The sequence below is a fragment of the Pogoniulus pusillus genome, chromosome 2, assembly GCF_015220805.1.
Source record: "Pogoniulus pusillus isolate bPogPus1 chromosome 2, bPogPus1.pri, whole genome shotgun sequence".
Classification (NCBI taxonomy): domain Eukaryota; kingdom Metazoa; phylum Chordata; class Aves; order Piciformes; family Lybiidae; genus Pogoniulus; species Pogoniulus pusillus.
The window spans coordinates 48,992,078-49,008,592 of record NC_087265.1 but is presented as its reverse complement, the minus strand read 5'-3'; the positions used below and the strand labels follow the sequence as shown (position 1 = coordinate 49,008,592).

Genomic DNA, 16,515 nt, shown 5'->3' with positions numbered 1-16,515 from the left:
CTACCCCAGACCCCCCCACGGGAACTTCTCTGTTCTGACGTCACTTCGGGCCCCCGTTCTCCAGGCAGCTGGGGGGGAGCACCTTGTGCAACTACAGAGCCAGGGGGGAGAAACTCCCTCCCTTCTGCTGTGACGCACTCCCTGTGTGTGCTTCCCACACCCTTCCTCGATCCCTCGGCGAGCGTCACGGCGGCGGCCCCGGGCGGGCCGAGCCCGAGTGACGTGGGAGAAGGGGCCGGGCCGAGGGGGGCCGGGCCCGGGGCGGCATGGCCGCGGCGCGCTGGGGGCGGCGCGCAGGGGATGGCGGCTCCGCGCTGCGGGTGGCGGTGGCCGGCGTCCGCGGGCTGGGGGCCGCCTGCCTGCGCCGCTGCCTGCCCTTCTGCCGCTTCGCTCGCCAAGCCGCCGCTGCGCTCATGGCTCTCGCCGGTCCGCTGCTGTTCCGCGTCGGGTGAGTGTCGGTCGCGTCGGTACCCCAGCCGGGAGGGAGCCGCCGCCGCCCGCCTTTGTTCTGTCTCCAGGAGGAAAGGCCTGTCCTTTCCTTGGGTGCACTCCACCGGGGGCCAGGCACTGGGACCTGCCCGGTGTGCCCCGGCCCCGCTGGCACGGTGGAAGCCAGGCTGGAGCTGAGGGCAGATAGTTCTCTACCTGCGCTCGGTCCCCCGGCCGTGGGGCGGAGGGCATGCGGTGTCAGTCCAGGTACTGGAGGCTGCTCGCAGGCCCGGGAGTCGGCCATCGGCGGTCCCAGCGCGGTGACAGTCACCCTCGTATATGACTCCCTTCACAGGGTTCTTTCCCTCGGGATTAATCATTAACAGACGCCGCTGCCCGCTGCTAACCTGGCCGTGGCCCCGCTTCCCAGCGCCGGCAGGAGCCCCCGATCCCCGACTCCGCACTTGCACTTCTCCACAGATGCAGGGGACCCCCAGCTCCTGTCGGGATCCACTCTGATGCACCTGCCGGTGCCAGTGCAGAGGATGTCACCATCCAGGAGAATACCTTTGACCCTAGGATGGCCTTTGCAGCCCAGAGCTTTGCATGCCCTTCATGACATCGATCCCCAGCCCCAGTCCCGAGGTGTTTTTCCGAGTCCCCCAGCCTGCATCCGTTGGCCTCCTGTGTGGCACATGCCGCAGGGGCTTCTCTTTTCACTTTTCCACTGGCCCTTCTGCTTCCACTTCCCTCTTCCCAAGCCACTCTGGGTATGTCCTCTGAGAGGGGTCAGCCGTGGCCATGGCCCCCTTAGGGCACGGGATAGGGACAGTCAGAGAGGACTGGCAGGCAGAGCTCTGGGGTTCCAGCCCTTTCTTGTGAGCAGAGCCCTCCTGGACAGACAGATGGAGGGATGGATGGTCCCACAGCATTGTCCATCCTTGTCCTTGCTGCCCAAAGTAGCTAATGAGGATCTGCTTGGGGAAGAGGTTCTACCCTCGCTGCAGATTTGGGGGAGGGGGGACACATGCCAGCTGCAGCACTCATGTGTGGCATGTGACCGTGCCTTGGCAGCAGCCCCATTCTCAAGTAGGCTCCTTGGAGGGGATGTGGGTTCATGCTAGGGGTGTTTGCCCTCTCCAGGTACAGCCTGTATGCCCACACACGGCTGGGCTACCTCTTCTACCGGCGGCAGGTGAAGAAGGCCCGGGAGCGGTACCCGCAGGGCCATTCTGCATCCCAGCCCCACCACTTCCCCGGTGAGTTCTGGGCAGCCCCTCCACCTGTGGCCCTGTCGCCTCTCCCAACACCAGTACTTTGGGGTGGGGAAGGGTTGCCATTGCCAAATTGCCCAAAGCGTGTTTAACTGAGAGATGATCAAAGATGGAGGGAGTTTGGCATGGCCTCTCTGCTGCCCCTTTTCCTGGTGAGGGGGTTGCACTCTAATGTCTGTCTGTCCGCTCCCTGCCAGGGGTGAAAATCGTGCCCATTCCTGTGCTATCCAGCAACTACAGCTACCTGATCATTGACACTGCCTCTGGACGGGCTGCCGTCATCGACCCCTCTGACCCACTGGCTGTGCAGGTGAGAGCCTCGCAGCCTCCACCTAGGGTTGCTGGGTGAGTGGGTGGCATGTTTCAGGCTTTTGGGGGGCAAATTGCTCCTGATCTGCAACCCTTAGTGCTCAGGGTAAAGTTGGAGGGTGATGAGTTTCACGCAGTGTGTGGGGAGCTGGGGCAGGGGAAAGTTAGTGGCAGACTCATGCAGGGTCTGCATATCCCCAAATCTCTGTCAAGCCCTTTCCATTCCCAGGCTGCTATTGAAGAAGAGGAGGTGATACTGGAGGCTATATTCTGCACCCACAAACACTGGTAAGTGGCAAGACTGGCCCCTGGGTGGGTCAGTGGCTCTTGTGAATGGTGCCCCAGCTGAGGCAGCCCCCAGCCCTGCTCCATTTGGAGGAGGGATATAGAGAGGGACACTTACGGGATGCGCTTACTTCCCTGTTCACAGGGACCACAGTGGGGGGAATGCTGTGCTCTGCCAGCAGCACAACTCCTGCAAGGTGTATGGCAGCACCCTTGATGCCATCCCAGAGCTCACCAGGTAAGCCTTGTGCTCTACATCCCCCCAGCACCCCTGTAATTTTGGAGTGGGGGCTTTATTCCCAACCACCATTCTCTGCTCCACTCACCCACTGATCTGTTCCCCAAGTACCACACTGCCCCATTTATGGGCAGAGACCTGGCATGTTCATGATACTAGTGCTGGTACCAGGGAAGGGTTTCATGGGGACGTGGGTGTCTTGAGGTGCTGGGTGGGTGGGCACCCTGACAGTGCACCTCTGTGCCCGGTACAGCCCGCTCGTGGACGGGGAGAAGGTGAGCGTGGGCTGCCTGACCTTTGAGGCTCTCGCCACTCCTGGCCACACTGTGGGCCATATGGTGTATGTGCTGGACGGGGTGCCCTTTGGTGGCCCCCACTGCCTCTTCTCTGGGGACCTCCTCTTCCTTGCTGGCTGTGGTGAGTGCACCCCACCCCAGACCTGGGTGGCTTGGGGCTAAGTCCCACCCTGGGAAGGGCTTGAGGGGATCCCACAGTCCTCTGCTGTGACAGGCAGTTGTGTGGGTGTTCAGGCAGGCTGTTTGAAGGCTCCCCTGAGACTATGCTCGCTTCCCTGGACGTGGCTGTGGGCTTGGGCGACGATACGTTACTGTGGCCAGGTGAGTGCCTCTACCAGCAGAGCAGAACCTCCAGTATCTCTGCTAGTCCCTGCTGCTAACCTGAGGGACAAGTCAGGGCTGATGCTAAGGGGTCTGGGGATCCACAGGCCATGAATATGCACTGGAGTGCCTGACCTTTGCCAGCCTCCTGGAGCTGGACAACCCTGCACTGGAGCAGAAGCTGCAGTGGGTGACACAGCAGCGCCAGGAGAAGAGGAGTACGGTAAGGCTGAGGGGTGGTCCCCTGACTGCAGCGACCCCCCCCAACCCAGCCCTTAACAGGGTTCCCCATCCCTCAGTGAGGCTGCTGCACCCTGACACTCTCTTGCATGGTAGAGTAAGGGGTCTTGGGGGAAGAGGGAGTCCTGGCTCCCCAGCAGGGATTCTGCCTCTGGCAGGGGACTGAGCTTCTGTCTCTGCAGTGCCCCTCCACGCTGGGAGAGGAGCAGACCTACAACCCCTTTCTGCGGACTCACCGTCCAGAACTGCAGGCAGCGCTGGGACTGCACCAGGGTCCAGGGGAGCAGCACAATGCCTTCCGTGCCCGTGTCCTCAAGGAGGTGCGGAGGCGCAAGGATCTCTACAAAGCCACCTAGGACCCCACTCTCCAACCCTGTCCTCGCCGCGGGGATGGATGCTGCTCAGGTGTGGGAGGGCCAAGGCTGCGGTCTGTTTACCTGTGAATCTGCCTCCTGGGTTGTGGGGTTGAAGAGGGGAGAGTAGACACACTGTTTGCCTTTGTTACCCCAGACTTGGGGAGTCACCAGCTTGAAACGTCAAAGCACCTCGATCCTCTTTTGGGGGGTCCATATGCCCCACCCCACTGCTGGGTCTGTAAAGATGGCACCAAGGTCTTGTCCTAACACCCCCACTCATTCTTCTAGGAGCCCCAAATTTCCACCCCACAAGCACTCAGGGAGTCCCCCTTTCTCCTGGCAGCCCCCACTACTGTGCATTACCTTTGCTGGGGGCAGGGCTGGGATGGAGCCAGCAAGGAAGGGGGCAGTAAAGGAAGGGGCTCCTCTCCGGCAGCCGATGCTCGGTGCCACACTGCCAAGCGCCCGCCCCGCTGCGTTCCTGAGCACGCACACACCCACATGCACACACCCACACGCACACACCCACATGCACACACACACGCACACACACATGCACACGCACACACCCACATGCACACACACACGCACACACACATGCACACGCACACACCCACATGCACACACCCACACGCACACACCCACATGCACACACCCACACGCACACGCACACACCCACATGCACACGCACACGCACACACCCACATGCACACACCCACATGCACACACCCACATGCACACGCACACACCCACATGCACACACACACACACACACACGCACACGCACACACCCACATGCACACACCCACACGCACACGCACACACCCACATGCACACACACACGCACACGCACACACCCACATGCACACACGCACGCACACGCACACACCCACATGCACACACCCACGCACACGCACACACCCACATGCACACACCCACATGCACACGCACACACCCACATGCACACGCACACACCCACATGCACACCCACACACACACACACGCACACGCACACACCCACATGCACACACCCACATGCACACGCACACACACACATGCACACACACGCACACACACATGCACACGCACACACCCACATGCACACACGCACACACACGCACATGCACACGCACACACATGCACGCACATGCACACACCCACATGCACACGCACACACCCACATGCACACACGCACACACACGCACATGCACACGCACACACATGCACGCACATGCACACACCCACACATGCGCACACGCACACACCCACATGCACACACGCACACATGCACACATGCACATGCACACATGCACATGCACACATGCACACGCACATGCACACTCACACACATGCACACACGCACACACACACACGCACATGCACACACACGCACACGCACACACGCTGGGATGGGACCATGGGGCTTGCTGGTGGGGTGGGCGTGGGGTGCAGCTGTACTGTGAACTGGAGCCCCTCTCAAATAAAAGGCTGGATGGAACTTGTACCCGGTGGCCTCTCTCCGTCCACGGCCAGTGTGTCGGCCCCCCGCCCCGTCACTCGAAACCCCGCAGCGGGATCGCTGCTCCTTTATGAGGCGGGGCCAGGCCGTTGCTGTGGAGACCTCCGCGGCGTGCGGGGACACCGGAGCCCCACCCGGGCAGGTCCAGGGACCGGGAGGTGCACCGGGGGCTGGGGCGGACGTTGGAGGGTGCTGCTGAGGGGCGAGGGGTGGTGTTGGGAGGATCTGTGTGGGAGGATGGCGAGAGCCACAGGGGCTGGAGGGTTACAGAGGGCGGGGGCTATCACCGCCTCGCCGCAACCGATTACCCTTGTGGGTGCCGGGGGATGGTATCGCAGTTTGGGGCAGACGTGCTGCCCTCTCACCCGCGGGTCTGGCAGCAGGAACCTCCAGGAGAGGCATGGAGCCCCCCGCCGAGGGCCGGCAAGAGAACTCAGCTCTCACGGAGAAAGTCTCCGAGTTCCTGCGCCTGATCGGTAGGTACCACTCCGCTAGTCTCGCCCAAGTCCCCGCACCGTGCCCCGGGGGTCCACAGCGCAGGGATGTGGGGCACCGGGACCGGTAGAAGGCGGATGGGGCTTGGAAGATGAGCCTGGTAAATGGTAAGGGGCTCAGCTTATTCTGCAAAGGGAGTGGGGGGGAAACTGAGGCAGGGATGACCATCCTCCAGCCAGGGGTGCCTGTGCCTCTGGACAGGACCGGAGGAGTTAGAGCGCTGCTTGTTCGCCGAGACGCTGGAGGTGGTGGCGGCGGGGAGCCCGCCAGGGGAGCAGAGAGGGGCCCAGTGGTGGGTTGCAGCCCAGTGGGCACCCTATGAGCAGCCGGGCGAGCCTGTGAGCAGCTGCCTCCTGGTGCAGGCCCACGGCAGGCAAGACGGCGTGCCCGGCTCCAAGACCCTCAAAGGTTAGCCGCGGGTGGCTGGAGGTGCTCTCTCCACCTCCCCAGGGCTGGAGCATCTCCCTCCCACCGGCCCCTCCGGGCTACGGAGGGACTGCTGCAGTGCCAGCAGGGTAGGCTGAGTTGTGGCTCTGTTCTGTCAGCCTATGTGACCCCGCAGCTGGAGACCTTGGAGCAGGAGGAGCAGGAGCGCCTGGAGGTGATTAATGTGGTGGTGGTGACGTGTCCCCTTCCTATGTCCTGATCTCCTGCCTGGGGAGCACCCTGCAGCAATGTTCTCTTGGAGGCTGTGCCCCACGTGAGGTCTCTGTGGGCAGCCTTGTGTCCTTTCCTTGGTTTGGACACCAGCTCTGTCTCACCAGCCTCTGTGCCCCCTCTGGAGCAGGGAGCTTCCTAGAGTACATCCGACATCGTGCCTTGTTGAAAGGGCACGGGAATGTACCACCTCAGATAAAGGTGTGTCCTAGCTCTGCCCTCCCCACCCTGTGCCCCTTACCCCTTCCTGCAGCTAGAAGAACAGCCTGTAGAGAGGAGGACTCACATAATAAGCCACCATCATGGGATGACTGTCACAAAGATCCTCCAGAAGGGAGAGGTGAGACTGAGGGGGAAATATCTCTTCCTTCTGCCCCCCTGATGGGGCAGGAGAGGAGGTATGGCTGGTCTGTCCCATGGAGGGGTCCTTGGGAACAGTGGTGCCATAGTTATCCCATGAGCTGGATGGATCTCTCTGCAGGCAGAGCCACAGTGCTGGAGTTTCTCCTACAGCCAGGCCAAGCTGCAGGGGCTGCTGTTGGAGGGTGCCAGTCTGCTGCTGCTGCGGGTGCTGGCATGCCGGCAGATAGTGCCCCCCAGCCTCATCTTCCCAGCCATCGACACTGAAGGTCACCTCTGTACCTCCAGCTATGTGAGCTGCCAGCCAAGGGCACACATGGGATCAGGAATCTGGGTCAAGTTGGGAGTGCCAGGGTGGGATGCAGGAGGTGGAACTGAATAGTGTAGTTGACTGCATGAGGGCGCATGGGGATGGCACCCGGGGACAGGAATGAGTCCAGGACGGGTGACCTTTGGCCATGTTTCCCCAGCGTGCCCTAGGCATCCAGTGGCAGACAGTGGGCTCAGTGGAGATGGAAGTGTTTGTGATTGAGCGAACCCTGCACAGTGGCACAGGCATCTCCACTGTCTCGCACAGCAGCTTCCTCCCCAGTGGGTATGAGTGGATCCATCCAGGGGCACCCCCAAGCCTGTGCCAGCTTGGCAAGGAGTCAGGATGGGGGAGTCACCAGCTCTTCCTCTCACAGGCATCTGGCACGGCTAGTGCAGGTCGGCTGCCCAGTTGTAATGCTGCTGCAGGATGCATCAGTCCTCACTGAGACAGGTAGTCAGAGAAGGAAGCTTGTGCCCCCCAGCATGAGCAGTCCCTGCCTGCTCTCTGGCAGCCAAATGCCTTTCTGCTGCCAGGTGGGATCAAGCCCCGGCCCCACTTTGCCAAGCAGCCCCTGCAGTGGGAAGAGGACATCCAGCTCTACTCCTGGTTCCTGGACAGGAAGGTGAGATGATGGGATATGGGGACACGGGACTGTGCCACTCCCCAGCAGGGTCTCCCCTGGGGGGCACAGGGAATGACGTAGACTGGCCAGCATCCTCCACACCTCCTTAAGGGTGGGAAAGGACTCAGGGGGCATCCTGCCCCTTCCCCAGCATACTACCTAGTGGGAGTTATGTTGAGTGCCCTTGCCTGCTTTGCCCACCCCACCACAGGAGGAGCTGAGAGCGTCCTACACCAGCTATGTCCAGCAGCACCCGGAGCTCAAGGCACAGATGGCTGACTTCCTCCTGACCCTGCTCCTCCAGCGGCCCCACGACTCTGTCTCCTTTGCCACCCAATTCTTCACCTCCTTGGCTTGCCAGCAGCCCCCTGGGAGCCCCTTTGCCTCTGCTGAGGCTGCCAGACCCCTCCCCAGTCCCCCACCTCACCATTCTCCAGCTAACAGAGAATAAAGCTGCCAGCACTGCCTGTCCAGGCTTGTTTGCTTCGGAGAAACTGAGGTACAGGGAGGGCAGGGGATGCTGAATTCAGTACTAACACTCCCATACACCAGTCTAGGGGGGATCCTGTCCCACTCCCAGCTGTTCTGCCCCTTGCTTGGGGTGGAGGTGCTTGGCACATACCCTGGAGCAGAGCCAGGCTTGAGCCCGGGGCTGTGCTCACCACCATAACTCCCTGGGGACAGACCGCAATGCCCACCTCTTTCTGGGGCACAGCACAGCTGCCCTGGAGAGGCAGCTGATACTAGCCAGACACCCATGAGTGCATCTGAGGTGCTCCCCCTCACACCTCCACAGCCACAAGGGTCCTGGGGATGGCATGCCCTACTTTTGTGGACACAAGCCTGACCCTTAGGGTGAAGGTCCTCCCACCCGGGGTGCAGTGAGCACTCTGTGCTGCAGGAGCTTCCTGGCTAAGCACTTCCAGCCGCAGCTGAGGCTGCTTTTTGCTTGCTCATGCACTTGTGCAACACATGCCTGCTTCCTTCCCACTCCTCTGGCCTTTGCCCTCTTCCCAAGCAGCCATCCCTTTCTCCTCACACTGCAGGACACTGTCCTCTTCAACTGTCCAAGAAGGAGAGCCTTTGGCATGGGATGGAGGGTGGCATGCAGGCACGTTCCCACACTGCTGAGCACACTGGTGTGGGTGCCCTGTGTTTGCATGCAAACGTGCATGGCAAAGGGGTGGGTGGTGCTGGGTGCCCTGCTTCTGGCACAGGGTGGGGAAATTGAAGCCACACACATCCATAGCAACCACCCCACTCAAGCAGGGCCCCTTTCCCAGCCCAGGTCAGCAAGTGGGGAAGAACTTCTTTCTCCTCCTCCTCCTCGAGAGGAGGGGGGTGGGGAGGAGCAGCTTGGGGGGATCCTTTAAAAACCAAGTGACAGGCATTGCATCCAGTGTGCTCCTCAGCACCATGTCCGGATTGGGCCCCTCCACAGCACCACTGGAGCCAGGTGAGCCACATAACACTTGGGTGTTTCCTCCCTAGGCTCCCTTCCCTCTGCTCCAGATCCCCTGGGCTCTGCTTTCCTTCACTCCACTGGCCACCATCCCCTCTGGCCTGTTCTGGCTGCCCTGCAAGTCCTACCCGCTGTTTCCCCCAGCCCACCAATGATTCACCCACGCTCCCAGGGTGTGGGTGAGCTAGGGGTGGACTGGAAGCAGTACCAGCTTCTTGTCCCTGCTTGGTGCCCACCCAGCAACAGAACCCAGGTCAGAGTCCTCTCCTGTCCCTCCTGGCCAGACATGTACTTGGTTCCTGGACTGGTGAAGACTGGGCTGAGAGTGGAGGTTGTCAGGGACATTTGAGCTGGAGGTGGCATCCAACCTTTTGGGTAGCCACTAAGAGCCACCACACAGCCACCTTCATGGCCCCCCTGGAAAGGGCCTTGTCTGTCACGGGTATCACTGAAAACCAGCAAGTAGCACTGAGGGGGAGCTGGTACCAAGGCTATCAGTTCAGTAGTGCCCTTGATCCCCAGTGGGCTGCTATCTCTCCTCTTCCTCACCCACCCCAGGCCTCACCGGATCTCTGAACCAGAGCCAAGCTCAGACTTATGGCACTGGCAGCAGCCCCACGCCTCCGCTGCGCCCCAGCACTTTGGGTCAGACCTGCTTGGACGAACTCATCAGCATCCCCAAGGGCAATGGGGTAGGTGCTGCAAGGCTGGCACCTCTGTCTGAGGGTAGGCAGAGCTGGGGCAGGGGTACCACAAGAGCTTGTGGTAGAAGAGCAAAGGGCAACGACAGTGTGTGGCACATGTCCTGGGAACCACAACGTCCCTAGACCTGTCTCAGGCAAGTCACAGCCCTGGGCTTGGAGGTTTCCAGATGGGGAAACTGAGGCATGCGATGAGCTGCTACCCCGCCCTCAGGGATCACGCTGCTGCTCACACAGCTCCTGGGGCCCCCATTCTGGGCCACCCGTGACCAGTCCAGTGGAGCTTCCCGAGGCTGCCTGCTCCCCCATCAGCCTCCATCCCCATCCCATCCCAGGGGATAGAAGAGGGGAAAGAATTGGCGCTCTCCCGCCAGGAAGGGTGCTGAAAACGGGTTTCGGCAGTAGGGTGCTACGGAGGATCTGTTCCTGACAGCCTCAGGACCCCTCTGCAAATCGCTGTCCAACCCGTCCCTGGGCGGGATGGGAGGGGGGGTGTGGAATCTTGCTGCTCTTGGCGCTGCTGCTAACGGAGAAGGGCTGGGGAGCAGCAGTTCGCTCCTGAAAGCAAGAGGGAGAAACGTCCCCGGGGCACGAAACACACCCGTGCAGGGCTGGGGCCGCGAGTGCAGCGGGGAGATAAGATGCTGGGCTGGAATGGGAGCAGCTCTCTCTGACCTGCTGCCGCGCCCCAGCCCGGTTTCAGCTTTAGGAAACTGTGGGCTTTCACCGGCCCCGGGTTCCTCATGAGCATCGCCTACCTGGACCCGGGCAACGTGGAGTCGGACCTGCAGTGCGGGGCGGTGGCAGGATTCAAGGTGAGCCCTGGGCCCCCCCGGCCTCCAAGTCAGGAAGCTGGGGGGGTTTCGTAACCAATCCCGCACCAACGGCCACCCGGCCCTACGGCAAGCTGGCTTCCTCAGCCCGAAGGGCAGGAAGGGCATGGGGTGAGGGCGCTTCTGGCACTGAAAGAAGGCACCTAGGAGTGCAAGAGGGACTACCCCGACCCTGGGCTGGGGGCCACCTTTGGGCTTCTCTTCCCCATGTCCCCGGGGGCTGATTCATGAACTTGCTGGGAGCCCCAGGCAGTGTGATCCTGCCTGGTGCCCAGCTTCTGCTGCCTCCTTCCCTCCTCTCCCCGCCCCAGCTGCTGTGGGTGCTGCTGTGGGCTACCGTCCTGGGGCTGCTGTGCCAGCGCCTGGCCATCCGCCTGGGCGTGGTGACTGGGAAGGACTTGGCCGAGATTTGCTACCTCTACTACCCCAAGGTGAGAAGCCACTGGGAGCACCCCCAGAGGTCACAGCCTGCGAGGGCCCCACATTATTTTCTAAGTCATGAGCCTGGGAGGGACTCAGGGGACTAGAGAGGAGCAGAAGAGATACTGTGAGAGCTCTGAGTCTTTCTTACAGAGACTCCCCAGAGCCTCCCCAGCCCTGGTGCCCCCTATTTAGTGCTTGTACAGGGGGCTGGGCTGAGGTAGGAAGAAGCAGCTACTGTGTTGTCCTTGTCTGACCTGGGTGCATGTGAGGGTGCCCGCAGCAGGGTGAGCCTGGGCGTCAGGGCAGTGTCGCACAGCCAAGATGCAGGACAAGCCCAGGCACATCAGTACAAGGAGCTGGGGACGCCTGGGGAGAAGGTCACAAGGCAAAGCAGGAGTCACACCTAGACAGAAGGATCCTGGTGGGGGGAACAAGCAATGAGGTGTTGGCTAAATGCCAGGTGCCCAAAAGGAGGGCTGAGTACTCCCCTGCACCCCAGCACATCTCTGGAAGCATTGTAACAGGACAGCTAGGCCCCATCCTCAGCTCCATCTGAGGCAGGGATGAGGAGCAGGAACAGGCTGGCATTTAGGCTCCTTCTTGCACCCTGAGTCATGGGAGAGGCCGGGGGGCAGAGTCACCTGAGGTCCCCATGCTGCTCTGGGTGGCCTACCACAGGCTGCAGACAGGGACAGGAGCAGGGATTCCATGCTGGAGGCTGTGTCCCATTGCTGGCTTAGGCACCTCACAGTGTTCTGCCCTCTCTAGGTACCTCGTGTCTTGCTCTGGCTTATGATGGAGATCGCCATCATCACCTCTGACATGCAGGAGGTGATTGGGACAGCCATCGCCTTCAGCCTGCTCTCAGCTGGCCAGTGAGCTGCCCCACGGCAACCCCCAGGGCTCCCCCACAGCCCCGCTCCGACGAGGGGCGTGCATCTAATGCCATGTCCTTGCCATCCCGCAGCATCCCCCTCTGGGGTGGGGTCCTCATCACCATCATAGACACCCTCTTCTTCCTCTTCCTTGATAAGTATGGTAAGTGCCAGGGTGGGGGGACGGTGGGGATGCTCACCTGGGCAGTCCTGCCCAGTCCTGCTGGGCAGCTCCAGCATCCCCTGCTCTCTCCCACCCCATCTTCTGACCCCTCTAGGGCTGCGCAAACTGGAGGCTTTTTTTGGCTTACTCATTACCATCATGGCCCTGACCTTTGGCTACGAGGTGAAGGCAGGAGCTGGGGACACTCCTTTCCCTGCAGGGGGCTGGCAAGGGTGCCCAGTGGGGCATCCCCACTGGCACAAAGCCACAGCACAGGAGAGCAGCTCATAGTGCCCTTTCCTACTGGTCCCCAGTATGTGATGGTGAGGCCAGCGCAGGTGGAGGTGCTGAAGGGCATTTTCTTACCCTACTGCCCAGGCTGTGGGCGAAAGGAGCTGCTCCAGGCTGTGGGCATTGTTGGTGCCATCATTATGCCCCATAACATCTTCCTCCACTCCTCCTTGGTCAAGGTGAGACCAAGGCACTGCCAAGGGCACTGCCACCCCATTGTGTCTTAGGGGATACATGGCAGAGCCCTGGGTGTGGAAAAGGGTTGCCCACCTGACCCTGTGGCACCCACATCACCTGCTGTGCCCAGACACGAGTGATTGATCGGTCCAAGAAAGAGGTGGTGCAAGAGGCCAATATGTATTTCCTGACTGAGTCCTGCCTGGCCCTCTTCATCTCCTTCCTCATCAACCTCTTTGTCATGGCTGTCTTTGGTGAGGCTTTCTACCACCAGCGAAACCAGGATGTGGTAAGTATCACCTTATGCCTGCAAGGAGGTGGTGGCTGTGCCTGGCTGTAGAGACAGGCACGGAGAGCATCACTTGGAGAGTGGATGTCCTGTCCTCACTCTCCGAGGAGCGGCATGGAGGGGGTTCCCTCATCTCTGGGGTTACTGGGTGGCCATCACCCTTGCCTGCTAAATGCCTTCCAGCACAGCCAGTGTGTCAACAGCAGTGTCAGCCACTATGCTGGCATCTTCCCCAACAACAACGAGACGGTCTCTGTGGATATCTACCAGGGGGTGAGTGGCCCCGGGCTGTGCTCAGGAGGCATCCATACCGTTTGGGAGGACACAGCACTCCCCTCTCTTGGGATGGAAGTTGCCATGACCACCCTAGAGAGAAAGCTGGGAGCTGCGGGAGTGCTCTGGGGGATGCTTTCAGGTCCCCATGGCAGTGTCCCTCCACAGGGCGTCATCCTGGGTTGCTACTTCGGGGCAGCAGCACTGTACATCTGGGCCATCGGGATCTTGGCAGCAGGACAGAGCTCCACAATGACCGGGACCTATGCAGGGCAGTTTGTCATGGAGGTGAGGGACAAGGATTCCAGCATGATCGCCTTGCCCCCAGGAGGAACCTGGGGGGGGGGGGGGGGGGGGAGGTGGGCTTTTGGTAAGGTTTCTGTGCACAACACCCCATCACCCCCGGGTATTCGGCAGAGTTAATGGCCCCACATTCCTGCAAGGAGCTGGGCATGGGACATTGCCCACCTGGTGAGGGGCAGCTTGCTAGTCCAAGAGGTGGCATGTGGACAGAGCCCACTCACTGGCGTTGCATGGCCAGCCCCGACCCCTGTGACACCCGCTCCCAGAGGTACCCCGCGGGTAGCCCGCGCAGTGTTTGCCCAATGAGGTCGTTTGTTTAATGACCTGGAGCTGACATCTAGCGGGACTCAGCCGCCCTGCAAGCGCCCGCGCAAGGCACGCAGGAGCGGACAGTGCCTCCAGTGCTCCCCTAAACCAATGGTCTGGAGGGAGCCGTCCGAGCACGGTGCCCCACACATGGCAAGAGCCAAAGGTGCATGCTATCCCGCGTCCCCAGGGCTTCCTGCAACTCCACTGGTCCCGGTTCGCCCGGGTTCTCTTCACCCGTTCCTTTGCCATCCTGCCCACCGTTCTTGTGGCTGCCTTCAAGGATGTCAGTCACCTCACGGGGATGAACGACCTGCTCAATGTCCTGCAGAGCATCCTGGTAAATGGAGCGGGGACATCGCCTGCCTCCCAACACTCTAACCTGGGGGCCATGCCCTCCTCACCTCCATCTCCTTTCAGCTGCCCTTTGCTGTCCTTCCTGTCCTCACCTTCACCAGCCTGCGCCCACTCATGCAGGACTTCACCAACGGCCTGTGAGTGCCAGGGTGGGGGGAGGCACAGAGAGGGACACAGTGGGGGCTCTAGTTGCAGGCACCCTCTCTTTGTCCCACCCTGCCCCCCTCAGCTACTCTGTGGGGGCAGCTGTGGGGGGCATGTTCATTCCCACCTGCTCAGGGAAGCCAGAGTTGGGCAGAATGTAACACTACCCTTTCCATCCTCATCCCAATGCCACATTCAGTCCCTCTGGGCATCCCTGGGTGTTCAGCACCCTCCCTGGCACTGCCAGCCCTGCATTTGGAAAGCAGACAGAGTCTATGCCCCGTGATGGCGTGGGGGTGCTGTATGGCCATATGTTGTACCACCTTACTGCTGTCTCACACGCCTACAAACCCAGAGCCCCCCACAGCTTTGTGCCTGTTGGGACACGAGGTGGGAGCTCTGCCATGGTGCTGATGCCTGTTCACCTGCCCACAGCCCTGGGAAAGTGCTGATGACCCTCATCACAGGACTGGTTTGTGCCATCAACATCTACTTCGTGGTGGACTTTCTGCCCACACTGCAGGGACTGCAGTACTACATCCCCCTGGGCTTGCTGACGGCTGCCTATGTGGTCTTCGTTGCCTATTTGGTAGGGCTGACAATACAGGAAGGGGTAACCGGGTGGGGGCCGTGCCCCGCGAGAATGCCCATCGATGTGCCCTCTGTGTCACCCCCCTAGATCTGGACATGCAGCATCGCGCACGGAGCCTGGTTCCTGGCCCGGGGCCATCACAGGCAGTTCAGCTTCGGCGTCTCCCTCGACACGTCGGCTCTGGCAGGGTCCCGGTGACAGACCCAGTCCCCGCTTACTGTCGCGTGTCCTCCCTGCCCCCCCTCAGCCAGCACGGGTCCCCTACGCCGGGCACCGCTTTGATGCCGCACCGAGCCCGGGGATGATACCCTGGCCAGAGAGGCATCCAGCACCGAAGGAGCGCAGATCACCCCTCCGGCTTTTTAAAGTCCCCCAAGCTGCAAACGGGGCGGGGAGGGGGATCTCAGCGCAGAAACTTCAGTGAATGAGCCGCCCCAGAGACCTCCCCTCCTCCTTAGTGTCGGGAATTGCCGGCACCCGGGACCGCTAATCACCTCCCGGGACCGCTAATTACGGTTCGGGACTGCTAATCACTTCCCGAGACCGCTAACCATCTCTCACCGCCGGCGCCCAGGCACGGCGGGGCCAAGCCCTGAGGACCCGAAGCTGCCAACCTCGCTGCCCGGGACTGTCCCCAGCCCCGAGACCGGCCGGAGCCCCTCAGGGTGCTCTTCATCTCGAGAGCAGAGATGCTAACGATAGGGCCACTAAATAGCGCGTTTGTAACCTGGCCTCAGCCTCGCTGCTGTTTGGCGCCCCCGGGACCATAAGGGAACCTCCCCGGCCCCCTTATCCCTCGGGCCGGACCCTTTGCCTGGGGCAGGGAGTGACTTGGCAGCGGGTGTCACATCCACCACTGCGTGGCCGTTGGGGCGCGGGACGGGGGGGCTCAGTCCCAGCGCGTTACATTCCCGCGGGGAGAGGCAGGGCGAGGTCGGGGCCCATCCCGTGCCCTGCCCGCCCCGGATGCCCCCTTTCCCGCCTGCAGGTCTCGCCGGATGCGGGATCAGTTGAGCCTTCCCCGCGGGCAGCCGTTGCCCCCAGCCCCCGGCTGCACGCCCCGGTGGAAGCGCGGAGGCGGGGGGGGGCAATCGCCCTTCGCCCCCCGCCTCGGGCCGCACTTGCGAGACGCTCCCTGGCTGTTTCAAGGCTCCCCCCTGGCTCTAGCGCTCCCTCTACCCCCCAACATCTCCTCTCCCAAACCAGCCCGGTCAGGAGGCGGAAAGGGGGAGCTCGGGGGGCCGCAGAGCACCCACTCCGTACGCCCCCTCCAGAAAGCAGAGCCCCCCCAGCTCCCCGGGGCCGCGCTTGTTTATGTGAAGAATTTCCCCTCTCTTAAAAGGGCGATGCCGGCCGGGCTGGGGCGGTGCCTTCCCCCCCCCCCGCCTCCGCGTTGGCCCGGCCTCGGGCTGCTGGAGGAGGAGCGAGAGCTGCGGGCCCCACCGAAGGGCGGGGTCGCATGTGTCCCCCCACCCACCGCGGGGCGCAGCCCGCGCCAGCTTGCCGAGGCTGCCGCAGGTCGCGGGGAGAGAGGTAGGGAGCACTCTAGTGCCTGCAAGAGGCAGCCCCAGCCCAGAGCGCCCCTGCCCAGGGGTTCAGGGCTGCAGAGCCC

At 61.8% G+C, this 16,515-nt stretch overlaps 3 protein-coding genes across 11 annotated transcripts; all 3 read left to right on the top strand.

The window, feature by feature from the left end:
- Nucleotides 1-321: 321 nt before the first annotated feature.
- On the top strand, nucleotides 322-5,252 carry LOC135187044 (probable hydrolase PNKD). Its single transcript, XM_064165386.1, has 9 exons — nucleotides 322-448; nucleotides 1,573-1,688; nucleotides 1,901-2,013; nucleotides 2,242-2,300; nucleotides 2,443-2,535; nucleotides 2,789-2,952; nucleotides 3,066-3,152; nucleotides 3,260-3,375; nucleotides 3,575-5,252. The coding sequence occupies exons 1-9, from the start codon at nucleotides 414-416 to the stop codon at nucleotides 3,746-3,748; spliced, it is 957 nt and encodes a 318-aa protein (XP_064021456.1). The 5' UTR covers nucleotides 322-413; the 3' UTR covers nucleotides 3,749-5,252.
- CATIP (ciliogenesis associated TTC17 interacting protein) lies at nucleotides 3,963-8,185 on the top strand. Of its 9 annotated transcripts, XM_064165293.1 has the most exons (10): nucleotides 3,963-5,425; nucleotides 5,651-5,743; nucleotides 5,938-6,170; nucleotides 6,308-6,363; nucleotides 6,673-6,759; nucleotides 6,901-7,071; nucleotides 7,250-7,374; nucleotides 7,466-7,542; nucleotides 7,626-7,714; nucleotides 7,926-8,185. In XM_064165293.1, exons 1-10 carry the CDS (start codon nucleotides 3,963-3,965, stop codon nucleotides 8,163-8,165), a joined length of 2,634 nt encoding a protein of 877 aa, XP_064021363.1. In that variant the 3' UTR covers nucleotides 8,166-8,185. The 9 variants fall into 9 exon arrangements, 8 of the variants coding, with proteins under 8 accessions (XP_064021363.1, XP_064021373.1, XP_064021383.1 ...); XR_010307169.1 differs by lacking the exon at nucleotides 7,926-8,185 and having other exon boundaries at nucleotides 7,250-7,370; nucleotides 7,626-7,709; XM_064165303.1 differs by lacking the exon at nucleotides 6,901-7,071.
- Nucleotides 8,186-10,579: 2,394 nt separating this feature from the next.
- Nucleotides 10,580-16,515, top strand: SLC11A1 (solute carrier family 11 member 1). Its single transcript, XM_064167651.1, has 13 exons — nucleotides 10,580-10,692; nucleotides 11,022-11,141; nucleotides 11,902-12,008; nucleotides 12,101-12,171; nucleotides 12,287-12,354; nucleotides 12,486-12,641; nucleotides 12,770-12,928; nucleotides 13,112-13,201; nucleotides 13,370-13,489; nucleotides 14,001-14,150; nucleotides 14,231-14,304; nucleotides 14,747-14,900; nucleotides 14,991-16,515. The coding sequence occupies exons 1-13, from the start codon at nucleotides 10,621-10,623 to the stop codon at nucleotides 15,099-15,101; spliced, it is 1,452 nt and encodes a 483-aa protein (XP_064023721.1). The 5' UTR covers nucleotides 10,580-10,620; the 3' UTR covers nucleotides 15,102-16,515.

Coding starts and splice junctions, on each gene's coding strand:
- CATIP (XM_064165293.1), top strand. CDS start 3,963: ATGCCCCACCCCACTGCTGGGTCTGTAAAGATGGCACCAAGGTCTTGT. Junction 6,364..6,672: donor AGGAGCAGGAGCGCCTGGAG/GTGATTAATGTG, acceptor CCCTTCCTGCAG/CTAGAAGAACAGCCTGTAGA. Junction 7,543..7,625: donor ATCAGTCCTCACTGAGACAG/GTAGTCAGAGAA, acceptor TTCTGCTGCCAG/GTGGGATCAAGCCCCGGCCC.
- LOC135187044 (XM_064165386.1), top strand. CDS start 414: ATGGCTCTCGCCGGTCCGCTGCTGTTCCGCGTCGG. Junction 2,536..2,788: donor GCCATCCCAGAGCTCACCAG/GTAAGCCTTGTG, acceptor TGCCCGGTACAG/CCCGCTCGTGGACGGGGAGA. Junction 2,953..3,065: donor CCTCTTCCTTGCTGGCTGTG/GTGAGTGCACCC, acceptor GTGGGTGTTCAG/GCAGGCTGTTTGAAGGCTCC.
- SLC11A1 (XM_064167651.1), top strand. CDS start 10,621: ATGAGCATCGCCTACCTGGACCCGGGCAACGTGGAGTCGGACCTGCAG. Junction 12,355..12,485: donor CCCTGACCTTTGGCTACGAG/GTGAAGGCAGGA, acceptor ACTGGTCCCCAG/TATGTGATGGTGAGGCCAGC. Junction 12,929..13,111: donor ACCAGCGAAACCAGGATGTG/GTAAGTATCACC, acceptor AATGCCTTCCAG/CACAGCCAGTGTGTCAACAG.